This window comes from Dioscorea cayenensis, chromosome 4 (assembly GCF_009730915.1).
Source record: "Dioscorea cayenensis subsp. rotundata cultivar TDr96_F1 chromosome 4, TDr96_F1_v2_PseudoChromosome.rev07_lg8_w22 25.fasta, whole genome shotgun sequence".
In the NCBI taxonomy this organism is placed as follows: domain Eukaryota; kingdom Viridiplantae; phylum Streptophyta; class Magnoliopsida; order Dioscoreales; family Dioscoreaceae; genus Dioscorea; species Dioscorea cayenensis.
Genome location: NC_052474.1, coordinates 21,782,364 through 21,807,458, shown reverse-complemented (window position 1 = coordinate 21,807,458; position 25,095 = coordinate 21,782,364). Strand labels below are relative to the sequence as shown.

The 25,095-nt window shown below is 32.2% G+C and overlaps 3 protein-coding genes across 11 annotated transcripts; all 3 read right to left on the bottom strand.

Moving 5' to 3' along the window:
• Positions 1–2,018: 2,018 nt before the first annotated feature.
• On the bottom strand, positions 2,019–2,814 carry LOC120259252 (auxin-induced in root cultures protein 12-like). The gene has a single exon (XM_039266828.1). It carries the CDS (start codon positions 2,794–2,796, stop codon positions 2,083–2,085), a length of 714 nt encoding a protein of 237 aa, XP_039122762.1. The 5' UTR covers positions 2,797–2,814; the 3' UTR covers positions 2,019–2,082.
• A 2,468-nt stretch (positions 2,815–5,282) lies between these two features.
• On the bottom strand, positions 5,283–10,018 carry LOC120257896. The gene is made up of 3 exons (XM_039265188.1): positions 9,373–10,018; positions 7,814–8,101; positions 5,283–5,567 (listed from the first exon to the last, which is right to left on the bottom strand). The coding sequence occupies exons 1-3, from the start codon at positions 9,958–9,960 to the stop codon at positions 5,532–5,534; spliced, it is 912 nt and encodes a 303-aa protein (XP_039121122.1). The 5' UTR covers positions 9,961–10,018; the 3' UTR covers positions 5,283–5,531.
• Positions 10,019–11,694: 1,676 nt separating this feature from the next.
• On the bottom strand, positions 11,695–24,924 carry LOC120258391 (UDP-N-acetylglucosamine--peptide N-acetylglucosaminyltransferase 110 kDa subunit). Of its 9 annotated transcripts, none has more exons than XM_039265771.1 (15): positions 24,577–24,662; positions 23,545–23,688; positions 23,399–23,456; positions 22,640–22,713; positions 22,473–22,546; positions 22,335–22,399; positions 20,119–20,211; positions 19,940–20,041; positions 19,661–19,825; positions 19,457–19,545; positions 17,374–17,495; positions 15,931–16,118; positions 14,524–14,808; positions 12,854–13,001; positions 11,695–12,381 (listed from the first exon to the last, which is right to left on the bottom strand). In XM_039265771.1, exons 4-15 carry the CDS (start codon positions 22,705–22,707, stop codon positions 12,029–12,031), a joined length of 1,752 nt encoding a protein of 583 aa, XP_039121705.1. In that variant the 5' UTR covers positions 22,708–22,713; positions 23,399–23,456; positions 23,545–23,688; positions 24,577–24,662; the 3' UTR covers positions 11,695–12,028. The 9 variants fall into 9 exon arrangements, with proteins under 9 accessions (XP_039121705.1, XP_039121708.1, XP_039121704.1 ...); XM_039265774.1 differs by having other exon boundaries at positions 19,940–20,037; positions 22,642–22,713; XM_039265770.1 differs by having other exon boundaries at positions 22,640–23,456.
• Between the last annotated feature and the right edge of the window lie 171 nt (positions 24,925–25,095).

Genomic DNA, 25,095 nt, shown 5'->3' with positions numbered 1-25,095 from the left:
ATTTGTAGGATTTTTTTTTTAATAAATATGTACCCGTGTAAGATCTTGGCATTGCACATATACCCTCATAAATTTCTCTTATTACACGTACCGTTGCAAGTTTGAGTTTCTTGCATGTATATGTATAGTGGCTCTAATTAATAATTGATTATAGAATAAAATTAGTAAGTCACTTTATAAATAATTATAATTAAAAAAATGTTAAAAAGGAAAAAGGATATCCAATATAACTTTATATAAGAAATTTAAATATTTAGGGTGATTCTATAAAGTAATGTTTTACGTGGGGAAATATACCCTTTTTTTTCATGTTTGTACCGGATCTCACATCTAAGTTACCCATTTGAATAATACCTTTTATTCTAATTTTTTTTTATTTATTTTTATATTTCTAGGATTTTAAAATACATAAATCATGTGAATGCTACCCTACAATTTTTTTTTGCATGTAATTTCTAAAAGTTTAAAAGTTTGTATGTAAATTTTCAATAACACTTTATTTATAAGTCAGCATATATTTAAAAGAATTTACTTTTTAGGAAAAATAGACATGAATGCTATTTTTAGAGGCATATTTTATTATAAATATATAAATTTGTTTCCAATATTTTTCAACGAAAACACTTGACTTTATTACATGTCATTTGGTGGCAATATTACTTATATATATATATAATTGAAGAATAATTTGGAATGAGTAAGATACTTTGAAAATAACCTTCAAAGTATAAGAATTATGGAGTCAAAATAATTTTCTAGAAAAAATTAATTAAATTAACAAAAAAAAAAAACTACTCATCTCTCTGAGTCGCTCTCTTCATTTAGCATTGTTGCCTGCGGTTGACGTATTCTATTATATATAATTATATATACATTTGTTCCAATATTTTTCAATGAAAACACTTCACTTTATTACATGTCATTGTACTTTTTGATGCCAATATTTCTTATATATATATATATAATTGAAGAATAACTTGGAATGAGTAAGCTACTTCCAAATTAACCTTCAAAATATAAGAATTATGGAGTCAAAATAATTTTCTAGAAAAAAATAATTAAATTATTAATTAATATGTTGATCTGACTTGAAAAGTTCTGATTTAATGAATTAGTCTTCACCAAGTCTTATATAAGCCCAGAGAAATTTTCTCTCAAGTAAACTCAATTTTGTCAAAAACAGTGCATTTATCAAATTAATTAATTGTTTAAAAATGTTAATGAAATTTGTAGCCATCAATCACTCTAACAAAGAAAAGGAGCTCATTCAAATTTGGATGCTGTTGTTCTTATCCTATCCATGATTTCACAATCATCATCAATTACTAAGAACTTAAGTGTGATTGATATATTCAAGCCTTTTCAATGGACATGAATGTTACAAGCACTTAATATATACATCATTCAATTTTTTTTTTTTTAATCTTGTTATTATATCATACAAATATAAATAGTTTGACTTAATATTAACTATAACTTTATAAGCACTCAAGTTTAATCCCTTGTTAATTTGATCATAGACTGTTATTGTTTAAAATTCCTAAACTTTGGCCAGATTTAATTCTTAAATATATTGAGATAATTTTTTGGTCATTAAAATAATTTTATTAAATTTATTTTTAAAAATATATTCTTTCCGTCATGAGATAGTGGAGTGATAGAAAGATCAAATAACTAAATAAAAAAAATATATTATTCTTTAATTTTATTTTAAATTTATTAAACTATTCATCACAATTTGAACTAATTTAATTTCTTTAATATATATTATTATCAATTTTCATTAAACTATTCTTTCCCGATCTCAAGATCAAATAAATAATTAAATCTTCAAACTCACATCAAATTTCTTGGATCAATAGCCACAGGAGAAAATCCACTATTTTAATAATAAAATAAATAAATAAATATAATTAAAGCCAAAATTAACACTCAAGAAACAAAAATACAAATAATAATAATAACAAAATATTTAAATGCTTTTTTATTATGTTATTTAAATTGACGTTGTGTTTTTAAAAAAAGAAACGTTCCAAATCTAGCAAATAACAACAACGGAATAAAAAAGCGCGCCCTAACGAATCAAAATAAATAAATAAAAAAGAGAAAAAATTCAATAAAAAAAAGAACACGGGCACGAACCTTCGATAACAAACGATGAGAACCGGCGGCGGATGGAGCGGAAGACGGCGGTGCCGGCGCCGGCGACGTGGGCGTCGACGTCGCAGTGGTGACTCGCTGACCTTTGGTCAAATCAAGCTTGGACATGGATTGCAAGTTATCAGGCAACATCTCGTGCTTGTCCGGCAAGCCGGAGGTGACGGAAGTGCCGACTTGCCAGACTTGATTGATGGAGGTCAAGCCTTGAGGGAGCTTGAGCTTGGCGAAGAGGGTGAGGTGGGTGGAGGAGGACTCGGATTGGAGATCGGAGGTGGGGAAATCGATGGGGGAGGGTTTGATTGGGGAGTAGCCGGTGATGTTGAAAGTTTGGGGTTTGATGGTGGGATCGTTGAAGGCGATTAGGGCTTGAGAGCCGATCATGGTTAGGGAATTAGGGTTGATGGCCCAGGCGATCCAGCCGGAAGAAGAGGGGGGAGGGGCGGTGAAGGCGAGGGAGAGGGAGGAGGTTGAAGGATCGAAGGTCCAGTGGATGGTGGCGTTGAGATGAGGGAGAGATGAGCAGGAGACGAAGGTGCGATTGTTGGAGAAGGAGAAGGAGGAGCAGGAGAGAGCCATTGAAGAGGAGAAGAGAGAAGCGAAGGAGAAGAAGAAGAAGAAGAGAAGCGAGGTTGCCATTGTTTGATGGTGGGTGAGTTTCATGAGTGACTTTAATTGGTGTGTGTATATATATATATATATATGGTTTAATTTTCGTATAGGTCCTTATAATTGTGTATTTTTTTATTTTTTATTTTAATCATTCTAATATTTTTAGATATAATTAAATCCTTATATTTGGTTGAGTTGGGTCGTTCAAGTCCACGGTAATATTTTTAGGTACAATTAATTTCTTGTAATTTATATTTGCCCATCTACATCACCTAACTTGACTAAATATGAGGAATTAATTGTATCTAAAAATATTGCAAGGACTAAAAAGACAGAAAGTACATAATTACATGGACCTGTATAGCAATTAAATCTATATATATAATTTAGACAATGAAAAATTGTTAAATTTATCGAAGTCTGGATCAACGGGTTTTGGTCTAGTGATACTAGTAATAGTGACTCGACGATAAAAATTATTTTATAGAGAATTTTATTGCATAGTGTTTGAAATACGCCTGATATAATATTGCAAAAAATGAACCCCCAGCTATGGGAACCGGATTATAGTTCAGTTTCTGTATTTGTTAGGTGATTGGTGTTTATGTATGAACTAAATGATTAATTTTTTTTAGTAATTTACTGCACTTGATTTGTTCATTTTGTTAAAAAAAATTATTAGAAAAAATTAGGAAGTCTTTTAACTTTATTTCAAATATATCTCTTCTATATTCACATTTTTACAAATAATAATAATAATAATAATAATAATTGGAGAGAAAATTAGTGAAAATGTATTTCATATTTACACTACTATTAAAAAAATAGGAAATTATAATTAAACAGAGTATTTGTAAAGTAATAATAATACTTTAAGAATATACAATTTAATTTTTTGAAAATAAACAATAATAATAATAATAATAATAATAATAATAATAATAATAATAATAATAATAATATGAAGGAGTGTTAGTAGGAGACCAAGGAAAAGGGTAAGGTAGGAAAGAGAGTATATAATGATGAAGAATGAAATGAAGGCAGGTGAGTGGGTGATTAGGGAAACTAGTGAAATTTGGTAATAACAACTAACAAGGTTGCCTAAAATGACATTGACACTCTACCATAGCTATATCATTATTTATATATTTCTATTAAAAATTAATTATGAGTTAGCTTTAATTTAAAGTTTACAATATTAGTATTATCTAAATAAAAGAAAATAATAAAACACTGTATATGTGATATTCACTCTTTAAAAGTTGCACTTGTTCTGTTGTTTTAATCTTAGAAGTAAATTTTGAAAATAATTAATTGTAAAGTAAACTTTATTAATATTTTTTTTAATTAAAATAAATAAATCATCTAAAAAATATTAAAAATATAGCTATTGCAAAAAACAAAGTTATAAAAGTTAAGATAAAAAAAAGTACGAAAAAATGAATCATACAGAAATGGTTAGATGATCCAAAAGAGTCGGTAGACGAAAATTTTTATAGAGTTATTTCTGTTAAGCAAAAAATTTTAAGTTTTTGATAAACCCCAACATTTTACAGAATATTTGTTATTATTATTGAGTTGAGCCAGCAGTCAGTTTGACCAAAGTACTGAACTTTATTATTTAAAAAAAAAAAACGAATGAAAATTAGCTTCAAAGATATAGGGACTGACGTTGATTTTATTTAAATACTAACCAATCTTATATGATCCAACAATTATGGCACGCGTTGTAAACCAAGTACCAACCAACCAACCAACTACAAAATCTTCATTTACATTTTCTTTGAACATTTCTTGCTTTTTTTCATCTTTCTATATCATATGTATATATATATATATATATATATATATTTGTACAAACAAGGATCACAAGATTGTTTCAACATATTTCTTTATATATATATATATATATATATTTGTACAAACAAGAATCACAAGATTGTTTCAACATATTTCCTTTTCTATTCTTTTCTCTCTCTCTCTCTCTCTATATATATATATATATACAATCAAGACTATTTTGATAAATATGACTCCGCATAAATTTATAAAAAAAATTAATTACAAACAAGATTATTTCAACATATTTTCTTTTACAATCAAGACTATTTCGACAAATTTAACTCCGCATAAATTAATAAAAAAACTTAATTACAAACAAGATTGTTTCAACATTTTTTCTTTTTGTTTCCTTTATCTTTTCTTATTATATATATATATATATATATATAAACAGTCAAGGCTATTTGGACAAATTTGAATCCGCATAAATTTATAAAAATATTAATAGTGTCACATTAATTAAGATGTACAAAGTCCAACAATAAGTTCATGGATTCAAGAAAAAACCATGCAAGATAAAAGAAATTCATAACAAAAAAACAATAACAATGTTTTTTTTTTTGCAATAAATCAATAATATGACTGGTTCATAATTTCAATACAAATAATTTTTTCCCCCAAATAATTCACATTGAGAATAATCAGAATGTACAATGTTACAAAAAGAAAAAGAAAGAAACAAAAAAAAAGCCATCTGATTTGCATAAAGCACTGTCTATGTTACAACAATACAAACCCAAGAGGACAATGGTTACAACAGTGGCAACATATTTTACTTCTGTTTTTTTGGACAAAGAGAAATAGAGAACTAATATTTGAACAACTCTTTCATCTCTTTGTTCTTATTATTACTACTTTTTTTGTTATTTTTTATTTGGTCTCATCATGAGCCTTGAGAATTGAGATAACAAAGTCACTACTCATACAACATCATCTTTCCTTTTGACAAAACGACCCTGCAAAGAAGAAGGAGAAGAAGAAAGAATTAGAACTGATATCATGAATGATTTTCCCATCAAACAACCTTTCAACAATCAAATGGTAATATTTCAAGTGTTAATATAAACTTTGTTAAATTATTTGTTTGAATTTAAGTGTTGTTCATGATTGCATTGTCTAAGATAATTGCTAAGATGCAAAGAGGTTAAAAATGACAAACAACTTACAAGCTAAGTCATATTATTACTATCAATGAATATATGAAAAGATTTAATTAAGTTGGTACTGTTCTATATAAGAGCATGAGTCATTAAATGTAGATCTTTTGTGTTATCTCTTATTATTTATAATTTATGGATGTTTTGTATTATCTCTTATTATTTAATCTTTTGTGTTATTTCTTATTATTTATAATTTATGGATGTTTTATGAACAACAGGCACAAATGACTTAAACGCTTTATATTATATATTATCTAGTTTCTTTTTTTTTTTTTATAACATTCATCAACTTATTTTTTTAGTTGTAACTTGATCGCAAATTCAATTAGATTCTTTTTGTGTTTCATAACCAAAAACTATCCATATATGTATACATAGGACCTGTCTTTTAGAGACATTGTTAGATTTTAAATATAAAAAATGGCCGTTGGTAACTAATGGATATTTTTCATTTGTGCATAGTACTCTGCAATATTCAACAATATTTGGTTATAGAGCAGTACAATAACTAATAGTAAAACTTATACACCACTTTTACAAATAACCGTTAAATCATGATCTAATAGCTGTGATTAAATATCTTTAGATTTTAAAAAGCTAAGTATGTACTAAAAACATACACTATATATATACACATGCATTGCAATTAGATATGTATTTTTGTAATTTATTCTTTCATGTAATTTATTTCTTAAATATTTACACTCATCTTATGTGGGTATCCTTATATATGTACCACTATTTGGTTAAATATTGGTTATTAATCTAAACCAAACTATTTTGCATGAAAAGAATGACATGAGACTGTTCCACATCTTTAAAAACCAATACAAAATGAATGCATTGCAACTTTCAGCCCATCAAACACTTTAGCTTTTAGCCTTCCAGATTTAATCATTATGTCTAAAGTAACCGTTCTCATTTTGTTTTGGACCCTTCAAACAAAACCACTTTTATTTTGGTACCTAATGAAATATATTTGTTTATTCTGGGCTTGTCCATACTTCAAATGCTAAAAAAAAATAAGCCTGTAAATATTAAAAGGAATAGACCTATATAACTGAGGAACCAAAAATATATTTTCACTTGAAAAGTTAAAACTAACCCATGAAGTTAATTCATCCTCTCAATATCTATAAAATAGACGTGTAATCTGCTTTCAGAAAACTTGAAGGAATAGGTTTTTATATATGTTATTCAATAACTAAAAATATTTAATTGTGTTTATTTATGATGTTATAATTATAATCTTTCAAATTTGTTTATAACTATTACATATATATATATATATATATATATATTTGTTTTGTTTTGTTTAGAAATGTACACCAATAATCTTCATTGTAGAAGGTTATATAAACAAAACTAACATTAGAGTCTACATTATATATGATATGTCTATATATATACAATATTGTTTTAAAATTTTTTAAAATTATAAAAATTTTGAAACGGGTCAAGAAATTTGCCTAATTCTTCTACTAATGATTGTAAATACTTCAACAAACATGCACGCAAAGGATTAAATCCACCATTAGCTCCTAATCTTTGAGTCATGGTTTACCTCTAAATTTAACAAAAATATTAATTTCCATACTCCGATCTATTAAATAGCTAGTTGGATGTGGAGCTAAACCTTTGGGATAACTTGGCAGCTAACATTTTACCAAATAGCTATTTAAAATAATAATTATTATTAAAACAATTTGTTAACGTGCCATGTCATTTTTTTTAAAAAAAATCAAATTAAAAATAATTTATTTTTCCAACAAGCATGCTTACATGGGAAATGTGCCAGTGTGTCTGTCTAATACTATCCCAAATGATCACCTCATCAATCATCACCAAAATAATGATTTAATAAACTAAACAGCTAAAACAAACCTCTTTTTAAATAGTTTAACATGTGACATTGTAACAGTAAAACATGATGCTGAGAATATCAAAAAAAAAAAAATGATGAATGAATGAACTACGTGATCAGTGAATTAAAGGAACAGTATTAATTTCATGCATGCATGCATGCATGCATGCAAACATACCTTCATTCTGGGACGTTTCTCAGCATTGAGTTTACGGACCTCATATCTAATGCGTTTGGAGAAGAGCCTGTTTTGTCTCTTCTCTTTATATCTCCTCACTCTCTCTTCCCTAGTGCCCAACTTTGTTTCTTTCCTTTTTGAGGACTCTTCTTCCTCTTCTTGCTCTTTCTTGGTTTTCATTACCATGCTTTGTGCTTTCTCATCACCAATCTCAGGCACCCTCCATGCACTACCTCCTCCTGCTGCTGCTGCTGCTTTTCCCCCACCTCCTCCCACTTCCACAAAGACCTGCATTATATTTCATTTTTATCATTAATTTGTATGTTAATAATCACTACTACTTGTACTTTCATTTTAATTTCTTCTGCAAATTAATCTAGCTATATATATATTATTTGATTGAGTAAATGTAGCTATGCATGTTGAGAATAAAATAAGATCATTGTTTGTTTTAAAACAAACACAGAGAGATGGGAAAAACACATAAAATTAATAGACAAATAATAGACAAACAGTACAAGAATCATACTTGTTGCACTATTAATTTTCAGATGTTTGTTTAGAAGAAAACTTGAATCCATCCTTAGTGCTTGACCTCTGGTTGAGGAGGATAATAAAATACTAACTATTAGTTATAAAAATAATAAACTAATTTTTTTTTGTATTTATCAAAGATCGATGATTGTTAATTACTAATATTAAAAGTAACTCTCCTATATATATATAATTTTTACAAATATTAAAAACACATGTGGGTCTATCACGTCCACAAACTCATTCCATTTGAGAGTCAAAATTAATATATATATTACTTTGGAAGACAAAACAAAAAATACTTGATTTTTATTACTCATGTACTGTGGTTAATTATAATCCAATTTTTAGAATACTAAACCTATTCAAAGAATGATAATAATTAACAACAAACCATCTATACATTAGAAAAATGGTAATTTTTTTCTTTAACAAGTGAGATTAAAAAATTAACTCTCTTTCACAACATTGGTTATGATGAATGGTTAATCCACTTTATCAAGATAATTATAATAAACAAAGAACACACTTCTGGAATACTTGAGAATCTAAATTATTAATTAAATCAAAAGCAAAAATATCTAAAATCTATTCTACAAAACTCCAAACTCTCCAACCACACCAACCATGTACATGAACATGTACAAATTTTTAAGAGTTAATAATTTCATATATATATATATATATATATCATACAAGTACTAATTTTCCCATTTCAAAGATGTCGGACAAAACCGTACAAATAAGTCCAGAGAGGTCACGTGGCCAAATATCATTGGCCCACAACGTCAATAATACAGTCTCCCTTCTCTTCTAAACCAATCAAAACCTCAGATCCACCATTAATATATATATCCACCCTAGAATATCATACCTAAACCAAATCTCAATGCAATAAATACACGGTGGATCTTATTGACACGTATGACATTTGCTCACCTGCTTGCTAGCATTCATTCACACAGACCAAAAGATCTCAAAAGCAAAATTAAAAAAATAAAAGAGAGAGAAAAAGGAAAACTCACAGTGGTGGTAGAAGGAGAGGAGAGGGTATGATAGACCTCAGGAACAACCTGATGGCCGGAATTGGCATCAATAAACAAGGAACCCTTATCGGACCAAGCGGAGAGGATCTCGTCATAGTCCAGCTTAAGAGAAAGGCCCTGCGGGACAGCACACCAGAGATCAACATGGCTTGCGCTAGACGCTTCTTGTTCCGACGCTGGTGACGGAGATGAAGCGGAGCAGCAAAAGACCCATCTTTCACGGCCGCGAAGAGCTCGTCTAGCGATGGCGATCTCGCCGTCCCAGTTCATGGAGGAGGAGGATGGGGTAGAGGTGGTCTCGGAGACGGCGATGGAGGAGGAGGCGCCGAGAAGGGAGGTGAGAGATGGGCCGTCGCCAGGGTCAAGGAGGGATGTGACGGGAGGGTCACGATCGTGGTCGATGGTGGGCGGCGGGGGAGACATGGAGGTGGGAGGAAGAGGAGGAGGAGTGGGAGAGGGGAGGGAGAGTTGGCGGCGGAGGCTGATGAACTTGGGCTTGCGGATCTTGGATCGGGAGCGCTTGGAGGGCATGGAGGAGCGGGGTTGAGGGCGAGAGAAGGAGCACATTGCGGTGTGGGGGGAGAGGAGGGATGGGGATTGATGATGATGATGATGATGATGATGATGGAGAGGGGAGGGGGAAAGGGAAGGAGCTTTTTGGGAATTTTTGGGGGTGACGTGGAAAAGGAGTGACAGGTGGGAAAAGGGGATTGGGGGAGGGTTTTGGTTATCCGGATTTCGATGTTGGTGGGTTTGGGGATTTGGGGATTTGGGGATTTAGGATCCGAATCCGATAAGGAGGGGGAGGGGGTTTTGAGTCACGAGGGTGGAGAAAATGTTTCACGTGAGATTGGAGGGTGGAGACTTTTAGTCTTTTATTAATGAATGATGATGATGATGATGAGCTTTTGGTGGTGTTTCTTGTTGTTATTGTTATTATTATTAATTTTTTTTTAAGTTTGGTGTTGTTTTGTAATTTTTTTTTTAAAGGAATTTTTTTTTTTTCAAAAGCGACGAGCACATCCTCGTGACTCTGTTTACTGTTATACTTATCGCTGATAATGATACTAAACTTTCTCTTATCGTTGCTTTGTTAGCTTTCGGGCTTTATTTTTCCTTCTCAGATTTTGAGACTCTCGTTTCTTCTTTTTTTCTAATAAATCGCTGATTTATCCATTTTTATTAAAAAAACGACAAATGACATCCTTATAAGAGTGTTAAGAGATAGAATGGTATGGTTGTTTAACAACTTTTAAAAATTTATTAATTTGGTCAAATATCACATTGAATGATCAGAGTTTGATTATGTAGACGTTAAGAAGATTTTTCAGAAGCATATTCAATGTGTGTGTTTTGAAGGACAAAATTATTATTTTTTTAAAAAAATATTTGATTTTTAAAATTAAATTTCAATTATTATATTTGTCATTAAAAAAAAAAACTAAATTTCAATTGTAATATATATATATATATATATATAATAAAATACGCTAATATTTTTTTTATTTAATCTAACATTTCTCGGGTCCATTAAGATAAAGTTATGTTAAAGATAATGGTAAGTTCAAACAATAAAGACTAGGTTGAAATCTCAGTATTTTATTATGAAAAATCAGTAGATGAGGGGATTAAAAAAACAAGAATTATACTAAAGACATTTTATTTGTTTAAAACTATATTTTGGTATAATATTTGAGAGAATTAGAGTGATTTTATGTTAGACGATTAAAAAATCTGGTACAATGTATATATATATGGATTAATATCAAATAATTATTTTTGAGAGAAGATGTAAAATGTTATACTTATCATAAAGTGTCTGACGTGGCAAGTTGGACAAAGGAGGGCCCACTTTGCCTAAAAAGATTAGATTACTAGTAGAAGTGAAAAAGACAGTGAGAGGGAGTGCCACCTTGTCTTTTTATCACTTTTCTAAATCACTTATTCAAGCCACAATTCAATAATAGCAGAGAGAGAGAGAGAAGATAAATATAAAAGGTAGGTCCCATACTAGAAAAGAATCAACTGAATATCTCAGCTCCCATTACCCTTTTGCACTTTTCATGATTCCACGTCATCAAAAGTTCCAATAAGTCCGGGTTTTGTTGGGAAATTTATGTTATATATTTGATTTTTTAATTATTTATTAAGAAAAAAAAAAATATAGGACCACCTTTTTGGACTCATTGTATTTGATCTATTTATTTAGACATTATTAGAATCAAGACATGATTTCAAATGATTTTGGTTTATATATGGTTATATGATACCAACATGTCACTTATGTTGAAATCTAAACCAAAAATAAACAAGCTACAATAGAATTATAAGAAATGAAATACTCTCACTGTACATCAATCACTAATGGTCTGTTTATAAGAAATAAAATCTGTTCATTTACTGGATACAAATCTAGAATCCTAAAACATTAGCATCAACCAAAGGAAAAATTCGAAAAATTCGGAAAATTTCGGATAATTCACTCCCTCAGAGCTTGGTTGATGCCTGCATTTTTTTTTCCAGGATAGTTGGTGTCTGGAACTCCGAATTTCAAAGATTTTCGGTGAGTGTCGAGCCTTCTGAGGAAACTCTTTGTGCCGATGTATCATCATGTTTGATTACGCAAAGCGAATGCTTATGTGGTTTCCGGCTTCTTAGACATGGCGATAGCTTTCGCCATATTTGATTTAGCAGCATCAAGCAATGGATCTAACTGGAGAGCCTTGTCGAAGGAGGCTATAGCTTCATCTAACTGGCGTCCGGCCACAAACACGAGACCGAGATTGTTGTGTGCTGGTGCGTATCCGGAGGAGAGTTCCAGAGATTTTGTAAGGATTGCCTTTGCATGTTCGTATCTTCTCTGTTGACGGTAAAGATTTCCCAGGTTAGACAGGGTGGCGTGCACGTGTTGTGGTGTCGACAATGAGATAGCTCGCTTGTATGCTTCTTCGGCCGAAGATGGATCGCCAGATAGTTGCAGACAGATACCTTGAAATACCAACAGAGATTTAACTTTTTGCTTCGGCTAAAGAATATATTTGTTTCAAGGAAAAAATAGATGTCTACACAATTGAAAGCAGAGAAGATTTAACTTCAAAACAATAGTTCATATTTTGCTAAAAGATGACTAATTTAGCACTGGCAATGTTTTCCTTGCAATAGATCGAGGCCGGTTTATGAATGACATTAAAAAGAAATAGGTATAAGTGCAACTTTGTCCTTGAAGTAAATTGCAGAGTTGAAGCAACAATTAATTGGAAGAACAAATAAAATCTTAGGAATATTAGATAAAGCTGAGTGGCAAAGAAAAAAAAATATTAAGATCCACATAAATGAAGACAAGTTATTGAGAACATGCTCCAGGTGATATCGAGGCTTTGAAATCTTTTTATATTAAGAAAATAGATAAATAAGAAAGCTAACCACACTGAAAGGAAGAAGTGAGTGTGTAAAAACATACCAAGATTGGACCAGGCATAAGCACATTCCTTGCGACGAGCCAATGCAGCCTTGAGGAAGCGCACCGATGTCTTGAACTGTAATCTATATAAATAGTGCAGACCAAGCTGATGCCATTGCACAGAATCATCAGGATCCTCCTCAATTGCCTGTAAGATATCATTTTAAGCAGAGTCCTCAGAGATGGATCACAATTATTTAAAAGAAGCTATATGTTATAGTAGGGAAAACAGAACAATATCAATCATCTATGAGTGATATTCTGAATTATGATTTGGAAGATACATAATTTATCAAGCACTTCAACATATAGTTTTGGTAGTCATGAGGATACCATAAGCATGTAAAAACATTTACCAAGAGAAAGCATGCTAAGAGCAACAAAATAATAGTTCTCTGTACATTATTAAGGAATATGATAGAGGAAATTTGAAGTCCATATTTTTTAAAAAATTGGTAAATAATAACCTTTTTCCTTCATATGTTATGTGCTATCAGTTTACTTGCCAAAGTCGTACATTACATGTAAGGCTGAAAAAGGATGTTATATTCAACAAGTTAAAATGTCCAGCACGCATTTTGTTTAGTCAGTCAATTGGAGAAGAGTCTTGGCGTAACTTGTGCTCCAAAAATTTTAAATAAATAATTGGTAAGAAATAATTGGTTGGCCCGCAATTGGATCTCACAAATAAAAAAATAAAAAAAATAAATAAAAAGGTGAACATCAATTTCAATGATAAAATTCATCAAGCTTTTCTGCAGTGTTTTCAAGATGCAAGGTCCAATACATTAGACATACTTATAACTTGTTCACGATAAATCCAGATTAGATCCCTTCAATAGTCTCAAGGAAGGATCTAATGAAATGAGAAGCATATCCTAATCCATCCCCCGAAAACAAACCATTCACACCAAAATGACAATTTGATTTTCCCAAAGTTAACATATCTAACAAGGGAAACAATGTCTTGAAAACAGTCAAAACCATCAAGTGAACTGATAGCTTGGCATATGATTTGTTTGAGTCCTAGGATCAGGAGACCAATATTGGTCTCTACATCATGTTATGAGTCCTAGAAAGCTATATGATTTGTGTAGTATCATTTAATAATATGGCTATTTATGCGTGTGTTTTGTTAGGTGTTTATCCTATTTTAGTTAAAAGCTAATCACGTCTTTTACGGTTATGTTGATAACCCTAATTCTCATATTCTCTTTATAAGCATCTGGAGACCATTATTTTGTAATTGGGAAGACAACTTTCGAGTTTGGAGATCTATGAATGAATTCTTTGGTGCTCATCTTTGATTTAGTTGGTTTGCTTTGTATCTAACAGATTAGACCATGCTTAACAAATCCATGATGGCAACTAAAAACACAAATTCTGACCGCTATAGCAATGAAATTCAATTCTTTTATATCATGAAATGTGAAATTCAAAATAACTAAATTAAATAAATGTGTTCTTCAAGAAAATCACGTACTAACATGATATAGAACAATATTATGAAAGAACTTTCCATGTTTCTTGATACACCTTATGGAGGAATTGATCACTTATTTATTTTGAAATCTCTTGACACAGAGGAAAGTTTAGATTATTAATTTCACAACACATCTACTCAGCTTTATATATTGACAACACTAAAGGTTAAAGCATAGGTAACTCACTTGTTTTAACACGTAGAGAGCTCGCTCTTCTGTCTCTGCCAAGTCCTTTGATCCAGTTTCATATGCAGCGGAAATCTCTTGTTGAGCTCTATGGGCCATAGCTAACCCAGCCCATGCTGTGGTAAGATCAATTATTGCAGGGTCACCTTCTTTCAGTATTGAATACATTTCATTTGCTGCCCAGGAAAGCTGTTCTGTTGAATCCTGATACCTTTCGGCATCTTTGATACGATGAACGGCAATGGCATACCGTGCAGACATTTGACTGGGTTCCAATTTTGCTACCTGGAATGCAGTATAATGAACATGGCATGATTAAAAATAAATATAAATATATGCACCAAAGTCTTAAGAAAATAAATATTCAATATCATGAAGAAAGCTTTCTAAATTCAGAACTTCTGTTCACATCAAGACTATTATAAAAAAGTAAAAGAAAACAAATTAAAAAAATGCAGGATGATGCCCAACCCTAATGCATGGTTTAGGTCTGGAAGTTGCCTAAGAGTTGCATTTTCATGAACTTAAATGTCAGGTGTAGTTTGGTGTTTTTAGATTTTGATCAGCAAAAGGGTAGCAAATCTTGTGGCTTCGTTTTTTGAATTCTCTATTCTATTTGTCTTCCGCCAAGCTCTATAATCTCTATAAAAGGAAGACGAAATCTTTATGAATGCTTTCTTTAGGGTGTGTGTGCTTATCTGTGTTTAAGTGAAGGAAGTGAGAAATTGGGGGTGAAATGTCACTTTGATGAAGTGGGGGAGTTGAGTGCAACCTAACTTCCATCGTTTGTTTGGGGGAAACAAGACGCCATAACGTTAAAATCTACAAAGACTGTCACTTCCCTTCACTTTCATGACAGACTACAAAACAGAGAAATGGAGCATCCCCCACTTTCCCCCAAACAAACTAAAATAAATAAGTCAGCACACTTTCTGACTTTTCCCACAACGCAGGATGATGGCCGGCCCCCTTATTTCGCATTCAAAGCAAACATGGCCTAAACATTATGCTATTTTTGAGAGTGTGATTGTCATTTTCTTCTTCTTAATAATTGCTTAGGTCCAGTAGGTGTGATTATCAAGAAACCTGGGCACAACCGCCTAGGTCATCTTGGATCAACTCTTACACTGCACAGAGAGGCTCTGATGCTAAGCTACCACATTGATACAGGACGACCTGGGCATCACCTAGAAGTTCTAGACAATTGCACCTAGGGTTTATAGGCAATTACACCTGAGTAAATATACAATTTAAAAACCATTACTTGAGCATTCAAGATCAACCACCAGGAGGATATATAAGAATATATGGATCAAATGAAAGAAGATAGAAATTTAAAATTGCAACTTTGCAAAATGATATATGTTCTAGAATCTCTAAACAATGTTGATAGGTATATGTGAATACCTGCTCTAAGCACTTCTTTGCATTCCTATGTTCACCGGCCACATCGTATGCGTTAGCAAGATTCACCCATAGGGGCCCGGATTTTGGATCAGATTTTATGGCTGACAGAAGACACTCTTTTGCAACAGCGGTAGCTTCAACTTGATGCGGATCAGCTCCTTCACTCGCACAAGCACCGGCACCTGAAACTTTAAGGACCTATATCAAATCCACTATAAAGAATATTACTCCAACTACTGAGTACCAAATGATTCATTTGTTTAAATAATGACATTATAAAAGATTTCACACATATCATCAACAACCAAATTGTGGAAGATATAATTCAGGTGTATACAAGACCAAACCAAAAAACAAGTCCTTGTTGAATGGACATTAAGTCTAGGTCCAATAAGACAGTTCTGACAATCCATTTATCAACTACCAGAAGTCCACCTCAAGGCACCCACACACCTATATATACATGCACAAAAGAAGCATCCTACTAGTCTTCTGCATCTTGTAAAGATACCCATTTTGCACAAATGTCCTTGTCCAAGCAACAAGTAACAATCACTTTTTCAAACTTCATAATGCAGAAGCAGTAGATCATAAGAATCTGATGGTAGACAAAGAATTAAGGAAAACATCAACAATGTTATACAATACAGATCAGAGTCCATATTAACTAAATGAGAGAGATTTTCCATAATTAAAATATGTCATTATTTTTTACCAAAGCTTTCCATTTCATTTATCATATCACCTCTCACACTCACATCCCAATTTGAAACTATGTTAGCAGAATTCTTAACTATGTTCTTCCAAGAAAGTTCAAAATACATTATGTTATCAACAAGCTAAACTTGAAACCATCTTTACTGCTGACACATTGATCCCTGACTCAAAATATATGGCCCCAAAAAATTATCCCCTAACTTGTAGATCACAGCACACAAGGACTCAAATATACAATATCAAAAAATTAGAAGAGGGAAATAAAATAAACAAGTTAAATTTTATAACTGGGAAAGGTAAATATGCATGAATGCTTGATTCCAGACGAGTCAACATGGAACGGCATAACAGTGGACAACGGACTACATTACTGATGGAGATAAACTCATATGAAACTAAATCACCAATTTTAGGCAAATTTAGGTGTGACAATATTGCTTAAGCAAAAAAAATAAACCTTAGAAAACAACCGAAACCACATTAACATGGAACTAAGCCATTAAGTCAAGAAAAATTGAAATCAGCAACAATAAGAAGACATGTATAGAAATTATATTTGTTCCAACAGAGGAAACAGAATAATAATAATAATAATAATAATAATAATAATAATAATAATAATAATAATGCCAATTTCTAGGAAAATCTAAATGTTAAAGATCTCATAGACAGAGTACCAGATGAACAAGTTCAAAAGTAATACTATTCTCATTCCAGAGTTCATACCTGCAATTACTGATCCATAGTAACACAAAAGATAGACTGCATAGTTCACAAAGGCGGCAGGATGGTTGTGATCCTTCAAGATTAGATCTTGGAAGCATTTTCCAGAGAGTTGCAGATTACCACTGGCAAGGAAATTCAACTGTTGTAACAACAACAATAGTTCCAGGAAAGAAGAGAGCAGCAAAAATCGAACCAATTTACAAGAAGTTTCTAAATTCAAGTAGATTGTTTTTCTGCCAGCATTTTTGATGTGCCTCTGTTATAACCCACTAGCATTACACCAAGACCAAAGATGAAGATGCACATGCACAAAGTAGCTAAGACACAACCATTAATCATGATATGATGGCATGCCTCTTTCTAAATACTTCCAGCTACACTCACACGAAAGCACATAACATAATTCACAAGACATAAGATAAGTATGCAACAACTGCTAGCCTAACTTATTAGAGAAAAAAGAATTTATTTCCTCCTCCATATATGATCACATCTCATTCAAAAGCAAATACAGCAGAAACAACATCCAAAAGGCCCAATTAAAAATAATGTCAATTTTTTATATTTATATTTTATACTAAACTTAGATATGAAATTATTAAATATATTTTTTTATATATAATTAAAAAGCAAATGTTTGAATATTTACATTTTGGGTGTTGTGTAGCTCAATGCACACCCAATTCTTTCTAGAAATGTAACTTTAAATGAAAAAGTTTAGAAGTCCTACTTCCTAAATTTTACTTTTCTAAAACACAACAAACACGTCGATATTAATTTCCAAATCAAATAACTAAAGTACCTGAAGCTATAGTTTCTAAAATTTTCAATTTTTAAAACTCACCCATATCCATAACCATTTCAGTGCCAATACATGCACCTTTATGGTAATGTTTGACAGTAGGGACAAGACAAAAACGCATAAGCCAAAGCAAAATTATTATTCCTATAGATATTTGATTTGATAGACCATAAAGATTACAAAAACAGACATTTCCAATCACAAAAATTGCCCTTATCAAATATACAATTGCTTAACTTTTAAATTTTGAAAAATATGACGTCAATTAATTTTTTTTCAAATTTAAATCATAAATAAAAAAATATATTATTATTTAAAAAGTAAATTTTGATTAAAATATTTTTAATATATATATATACACCAAAATAAACCTAAGATTGTAATACGCATACATTTGCAGGGTTACATATGTAGATATTGATAATAATTTTGTCTTAGATATACACTTTTCTAGGGCTTTAAAGGGGTATATATCCAACTACGAATATACTGAGGCTATATATGAAAACAATCATGTTAAATTTGAATATAATAAAAATATTCTGTATATATAAGTTTGTATATCTTACAATCAATAAAAATATGTATATTTACATATACGTTGAAAGGGTATGTCCAAATGTGCGCAAAAATCATGGTTTCTGGGATATATGTGTGATTACATTTTTTTTTCACATGGTTTCTGGGATATATGCGTGATTACATTTTTTTTCACAGATTTATTCATAAATTATTTTTTAATAAATCATAAGTGCTAAATGAGTTTTTATAAGGGTACATACAAAAGAGAGGGTTAAATTGGAAAATTAGTTTGTCCCTGTGATCAGACATATTTATCCTGCGGTTGAGAAGGGGGTAAAAAATAGGTGATTTTCCAATGAATAGAACAATTTTTTTTTTTTTGGCAACAAACAAAACAAACAAGTAGTTATTTAGTTATGTTCTGCTTTGATCCCACATACCAAACAAACCTATATGTTCTGTGTCACTACGAACCAAGCATCTCAATGTTTGAAGTTTGAACAGCTTCTCACTAAGTGTAAAAAAAAAAAATAGAATGACTCTCCAACCAATATAAAATATAATCCTTTTTAGAGAGTCTAAAAACGGAAGAGTTTCACATATAATGAACTACGTGCATTAAGCTACTTGACATGACACAAGGTATTAAAGATGATCTGAATTTGTCATTGAACTTGGGTAAAAGGCTAGCAGGAAAACAAAAACAGTTGGAGTTGAAAGAAGTTAAGACATGCTGAGAATAAACATAAATATTTATACCTTTGAAGATATGCAACACCAAGATTTGCAAGTGAATCTAAGTAGTCAGGGACAAAAACCAAGAGGGATGATAAAATTGATATGGCACTCTGTCAAGACGAACGAAGTATCAGAGGAAGAAGAAATAAAAAATAGAGGGTTGGTATTTCATATGAGCAGCATTAAATGTTAACATCTGAAATGCTAAAAATCATTCACTGGCACCTGCAAACGGTTGGTCCTCATAAGTATTAAGCCAAGTGAGTTCCAAACAGCTGCTTGCTTGACATCTGACAGCACAGAATCTTTCATTTTGGTCAGAATTTCTTCTAATTCTTCAGCTTCAAGTTCTTTGTCTGAGTTATCCCCTGAATTTCCTTGCAAAATGCACTATGAAGGACAATATGCAGATTTAAGTACAAGAACTTACTGTTATGTGGTTTTTAGTACAGCTAATTAAAGAGTTATGGCGCCATAAAAATGTTTCAGGATAAAAAAAATAACCTGTGCTTGATGTGTCAACACTAAAGACAGCAAATCAGGCCGGCGAATTTCCTCTTCGTCCCGTAACAGTATCTCAGATGATTTTTCAAATGCTGAAACTGCCTAGAAATGATCCAAGTTGAAACAATATGACAGTAATTTCCATATTATAGATAAGTTATAATGGAGACAACTGATACCTTCTGCGGTTGACCCAATCTTTGATGCATTAGGCCAAGTATAAAGTGAGCATGGGCATTTTTTGGCATTTTTCGTGCAACATGAACCAAGCCCTAATATAAAAAATTAAAAAATTAAAATAAATTGATATATTAGAATATCACCACCAAAATGGTGAGCAACAGAACAAGTCCCCCCCCCCTATGGATTGAAACTCATGTAGCTGCCAAGCTATTTAGTGAACGTAATGGTTGAATTTGCCTGGTTATTTTCTACCTAGTGTCAGTTTTATCAAATGTCTGCAAGTTGAACATGGAGAAAAGGTTGAGTGGAGTACAAGTAAAGACGCCTCCTGGAGTAATAGTGAAGTCAAATGTAAAATAAGGCCAAAGTGTTTGAACCCATAACATTATATAGAAGGCATTCATTGTAATCAAATCACATAGCTTGCCCAAATAAGTCAAGGAATCCAATATCCCTTTCATGAGAAGAATTATTAGGCATTAGATATTGTGAAGCAAGAGTATAGAGCAACAACACAATTAAAATTGAAGTTATTTAAAAAGATGCTTTATACTTTCACATTACATGAAAGCTGGATGGCGACTTTATACGATTGCCATCAAATTGGAAATACATCTTCCAATTTGAGGATCACAGTAAAACTTCAGCTACAATGTCATATACCAGCTGAATCATATCAGGTCATCACGCTGAACAATGTCACTGAAAGTATCTGCCATCAATTATCAGAATAACATCCTCATCCCTGACACAAAATGTTCTCTTAGGCTAACAATTCTTAATTCCTGCAATAAATCTTATCCAGCCATAGAGGTTGACAAAAATAAAAATGAAAAAATAATACATAAGAAATCTGTAGATGAGGAAAAGGAAGAGTAAGTTTTAGTTCTTTGTTTTCAATAGAGCCTCCTCTTAAATCCATAAAACAGGCATTGACATGATAGTAAACCAACATTTACATGAAGAAGATATAAATAAGACAGAGAAGATGTAAACTTTCATTAGGTTACCTTCCAAGTTAATTTTTGCCACAGCTATTGAGCTACATATTCTCTAGCAAATTGGCATTAGCCCTACCATCCTTTCCTATTCAATCTTGTAATAACCTTTATCTATCAGAATTCTTTCTAACTGAACTCTTTCATCATATTTGGCAATACTCACAAAAGTTAGTTTTCTTTCCCCATTCTAACTCCAATTTGTAGTGATTATTCAATTGCAAAACCTTCCAGGACATCAACTATGTCTACCCATCAACGTCACCCTGATATTTTTGTAATAATCCTTATACATATACATAATATTTAGTCATCAATTATCTTAATTTGCCATACTGCATTTGACCAGGAAATTATTATTTCACCATCCTATTGGATGATAATTCAAGCAAAACATTAAATTTTGAATACCAACAAATTATTCTAAATAAAACATACCAGCTTATTTACCGAGCCTGATTTCATTAATGGGAAAGCTAAAGTTAGTTCTTGTGATTGTACTTGAAGGTACTAATAACTTCTACACCTTTTCATCAAATACAATTGCACTTTATATAATGACCTGAACAATTGGCAAAGACTGTCAAGTTTTTCATGCTTCACATCAAAGCACTATGGTTCATCGTTTTAGAAAATACAAACACAAACCTTACCAAATTTCAACCCCAATAAATTGTTAACCATAATCAAGCAGCAGCTCTAGCATTAGCACCAGAGTTTTAGTCTGCTTCATTTCATAATGTGGCACATCAACCTTATAAGATCCTCTAAATTTCAAAAACAAGCTACAACCAGAATCCCATAAATCATCAAATTAAAGACAAGCTGCAATCAGGTTGCAGATCAACAAAACAATTACCATCATATGTGGATCAATATCTAGATGCCAGCAGGTAAGAAAAACAGACCAGTGACAAGGTTAAAAAATGAGGAACTCATTGATAATAGAGGATCCAATTTTATATCAGATGATAAAAATATCAAGATGCAAGAATTTGGTCAATTGCTAATGATAGAGGAGCTTCCAATATTATGCAGATCTACAAGTAGATTGAAGGTTGTACCAGACTGCATACTTGACAAGTTCCAAAAATTAATATGAGGTAGTCAACAAAGTGTTATAAGCACATAATATCTAATATTATTGACAGAGACCAAACACATTCCACTCCAATACTTGAGCATGATATGCAATATGGTGAAGAAAAACTCACAGCTTTTAGGCTGCCAACTTTCTCCTCCCGTGACATAGAAACCACAGGGCATTGTTGATCGAGATCTGTAATGAATCCAAAGGTGAGATGCAGCTACCAAATAGAGTATTCCTTTCTCCCTAATTGAATAATCATTACCTTCTCCTTCAATTACATCAGCATCTCTGGCAATTACTGTAGTTTTAACTAAGCTGCTATCGTCATTGTTAGTCCTGAATAGAAACAATTACCGAATTACATCAATTAAAAGAGCATGAGACACAGATGAAGAATGCATAAACTTCAAAAAGGATATATATACACACACCCAATAGTAATGATGATGATTACAACAATGAAATGTGAAGGTGGTAATTAGGATCCACTGGTGCATTCAGAACTGCAGACAGACAGCAGCAGGATAGAAGATTAACTTACAATGCAAAAAATCTGAACTAATCACATAACTCAACCTTCTACAAGAATGCCCGCCACTTACTGGTTTCAGTCATTTAATTGATAATAAATGTGTTCCAAATATGAATAATGCAATACAGCAAGTAAAAGACATAGTAACTCTAACTAAAACTTGTTTGAAAAAAAAAAAAGAACCAGACTAATCGGAAGTAGAATATCTAAAGATGAAAGATGGAAATTTCATATAAGGGACAACCAACAAATACCAACTTTCTCCACAAACCATGTTTTGGAAATCATGTTTACATCAGAATAGAATATAACAGAATTGCAAACTTAAGGTTACACTAGAGGATAAGGAGGCATGTTGTCAAAAGACATGAGACAATGAGATAAGAACAATGAACGTTAAACTTGGTATTTACACTAATAGAAGAAAATTTTATGAATCGGAAAGCTGCAGAATCTGGGGTACACAATTCGAATAAATGGTTGGATAAAAATAATGGAAATATAAAATTGAAATGGAATACCTTTAAAACAGCATGGATTATAAAATTTAATGATAGAAAAGGCATTCAAACTGGAGTCAAAGATAAAGATTAGATAGTGCCATTGGATCATAATTGATGTGACAAACTTATACAGTAACCCCTGGAACCCCTAACCTCCTCCTTGACAACTCCCAATAACTGTCTCCCATGCATTTCATCAAAACATCATCATCTGGTAACAAGTTTACCAAGTCAGGGAAGAAAACATGACTAGATTTATACCATGCAAGAGTTTCTCCACTTCACAAGAGAGTACGTACGTATTAATGAATGGAACAGATTAAATCTTCAGTTCTTTGCCTTTGAAAAGGCTGTGTCTCAACAGTTCATTAGCACAATTACCAATCAAAATCCCATAAGATTGACTAGGCTTGCATCACATGTTCACATCAAGTTGTCAACACCTATTATACATTTCAAGCAAATACTTATAAGTTGTTTAAATATGATGCTTTAATTCCCATTATAAAAATAATGACTCATGAAAAAACAACATTCTGCCATAAAGGCAACATGCCATAAACATCAAAACCGATACAACCAATTTGTCCCTTGTCACATACGACAAGGGTAGACGAAGAAGAGCATTCCACATGCCAAGCTGATGAGGAACCAAGGTCTGTCAAGCAAATAGACAGCAGAACAAAAGTCCAGAACTCATCTCTTTAATCAATAAACGTCACAAACCATTTATTGGATTCACAAGAAAAAACAATTCAAAGCTGCAACCTATCGGGTGTTTGGTGAGGGGATAAGCTCCCATTTCCTTTCTGCTTCCTTTCAGATGGACAGCATAGTTACTTACAGAACTTAGAGAAACATACATATTTGGATAAAAGAGTGAAGTTAGCAGTGCATGAAATCCATATAAATATGTTTTCATCTCAATTAAACCAGTCCAAACTAAAACAAGGTGCGCTATCACTGAAACTCTGGATAGACCTACTGTTCTTTCCAACAAGATCACTGATAATATTTTATTTGCAAGATTTGATTTATTGCATGAGTTACTATTGAAGAGAAAAAAATAATTGTTTTCAACCACTTGATCACATGCCAGAATTTTTCTATCAATCCCAGAAGTGCAATTTCAAAGATTGAGAGAGAGAGAGAGAGAGAGAGAGAGGAAAAAATTAGTTTGATTCACTCTTAGAACCTTAGAATAATCACGCAAAGCTGAATCAAATTCCAGAATTGGAGTTATTAAGCTCAGGCTCTCTGAAAGCATGAGAAGCAGCTGCAAACATTCTACAAGAACAATTCAAGCATTCCATACAAGCTCTGCCATTTACCTGGTGTTCGAATCGGGATGGGAAATGAGCGTGCAGTCCTCGCCATCGCTCTCAGGTGGATCAACGTTGAGGTCGGCGATCATGGCCGGCTTTGAAGGCTGTGGCTGCGGGGGCTGCGGCGGTGGCGGCAGTATTTTCGAGGCATCCTCAACTTTGGGATGCTTCCACGCGGATTGCGATCCATCAGGACTTGGCTGCGGGATTGACATCTCCTCCGGGATGCGATCTCTCTTCTCCCGGCTCGGAATCGGAGAAGGGTTTGGGGACGACGATGGCCGGCGTTCGAGAAAGCGCACTTCCAGAGTTCCGACGGGAAGTGCGGAACTGTTACTTCCCGGAAATGATCGATGTTTTCTTAGGTTTGATGAAGTACTCACATTGGTCCCTGAAATATTTGGAAATTTACAGTTTAGTCCTTAAACCTAATAAAATAAAATGTTATTTTTATTGATAAAATTATAAAAAATGTTTTTTTATTCATTCTTTAATAGTAACAGTGCATTATAAAACATAAATCAA

Bases quoted from the DNA above. Each gene is read 5' to 3' on its own strand.
- LOC120257896 (XM_039265188.1), bottom strand. From the start codon at position 9,960: ATGTGCTCCTTCTCTCGCCCTCAACCCCGCTCCTCCATGCCCTCCAAG. The intron at 8,102-9,372 runs GTGAGTTTTCCT...AATATAATGCAG, and splicing joins CCTCTCCTTCTACCACCACT to GTCTTTGTGGAAGTGGGAGG. The intron at 5,568-7,813 runs GTATGTTTGCAT...TCTTCTTTGCAG, and splicing joins AGAAACGTCCCAGAATGAAG to GGTCGTTTTGTCAAAAGGAA.
- LOC120259252 (XM_039266828.1), bottom strand. From the start codon at position 2,796: ATGGCAACCTCGCTTCTCTTCTTCTTCTTCTTCTCCTTCGCTTCTCTC.
- LOC120258391 (XM_039265769.1), bottom strand. From the start codon at position 24,785: ATGTCAATCCCGCAGCCAAGTCCTGATGGATCGCAATCCGCGTGGAAG. The intron at 22,400-22,472 runs GTAATGATTATT...GATTCATTACAG, and splicing joins TGATGTAATTGAAGGAGAAG to ATCTCGATCAACAATGCCCT. The intron at 14,809-15,930 runs GTATTCACATAT...ACTGCATTCCAG, and splicing joins CAAAGAAGTGCTTAGAGCAG to GTAGCAAAATTGGAACCCAG.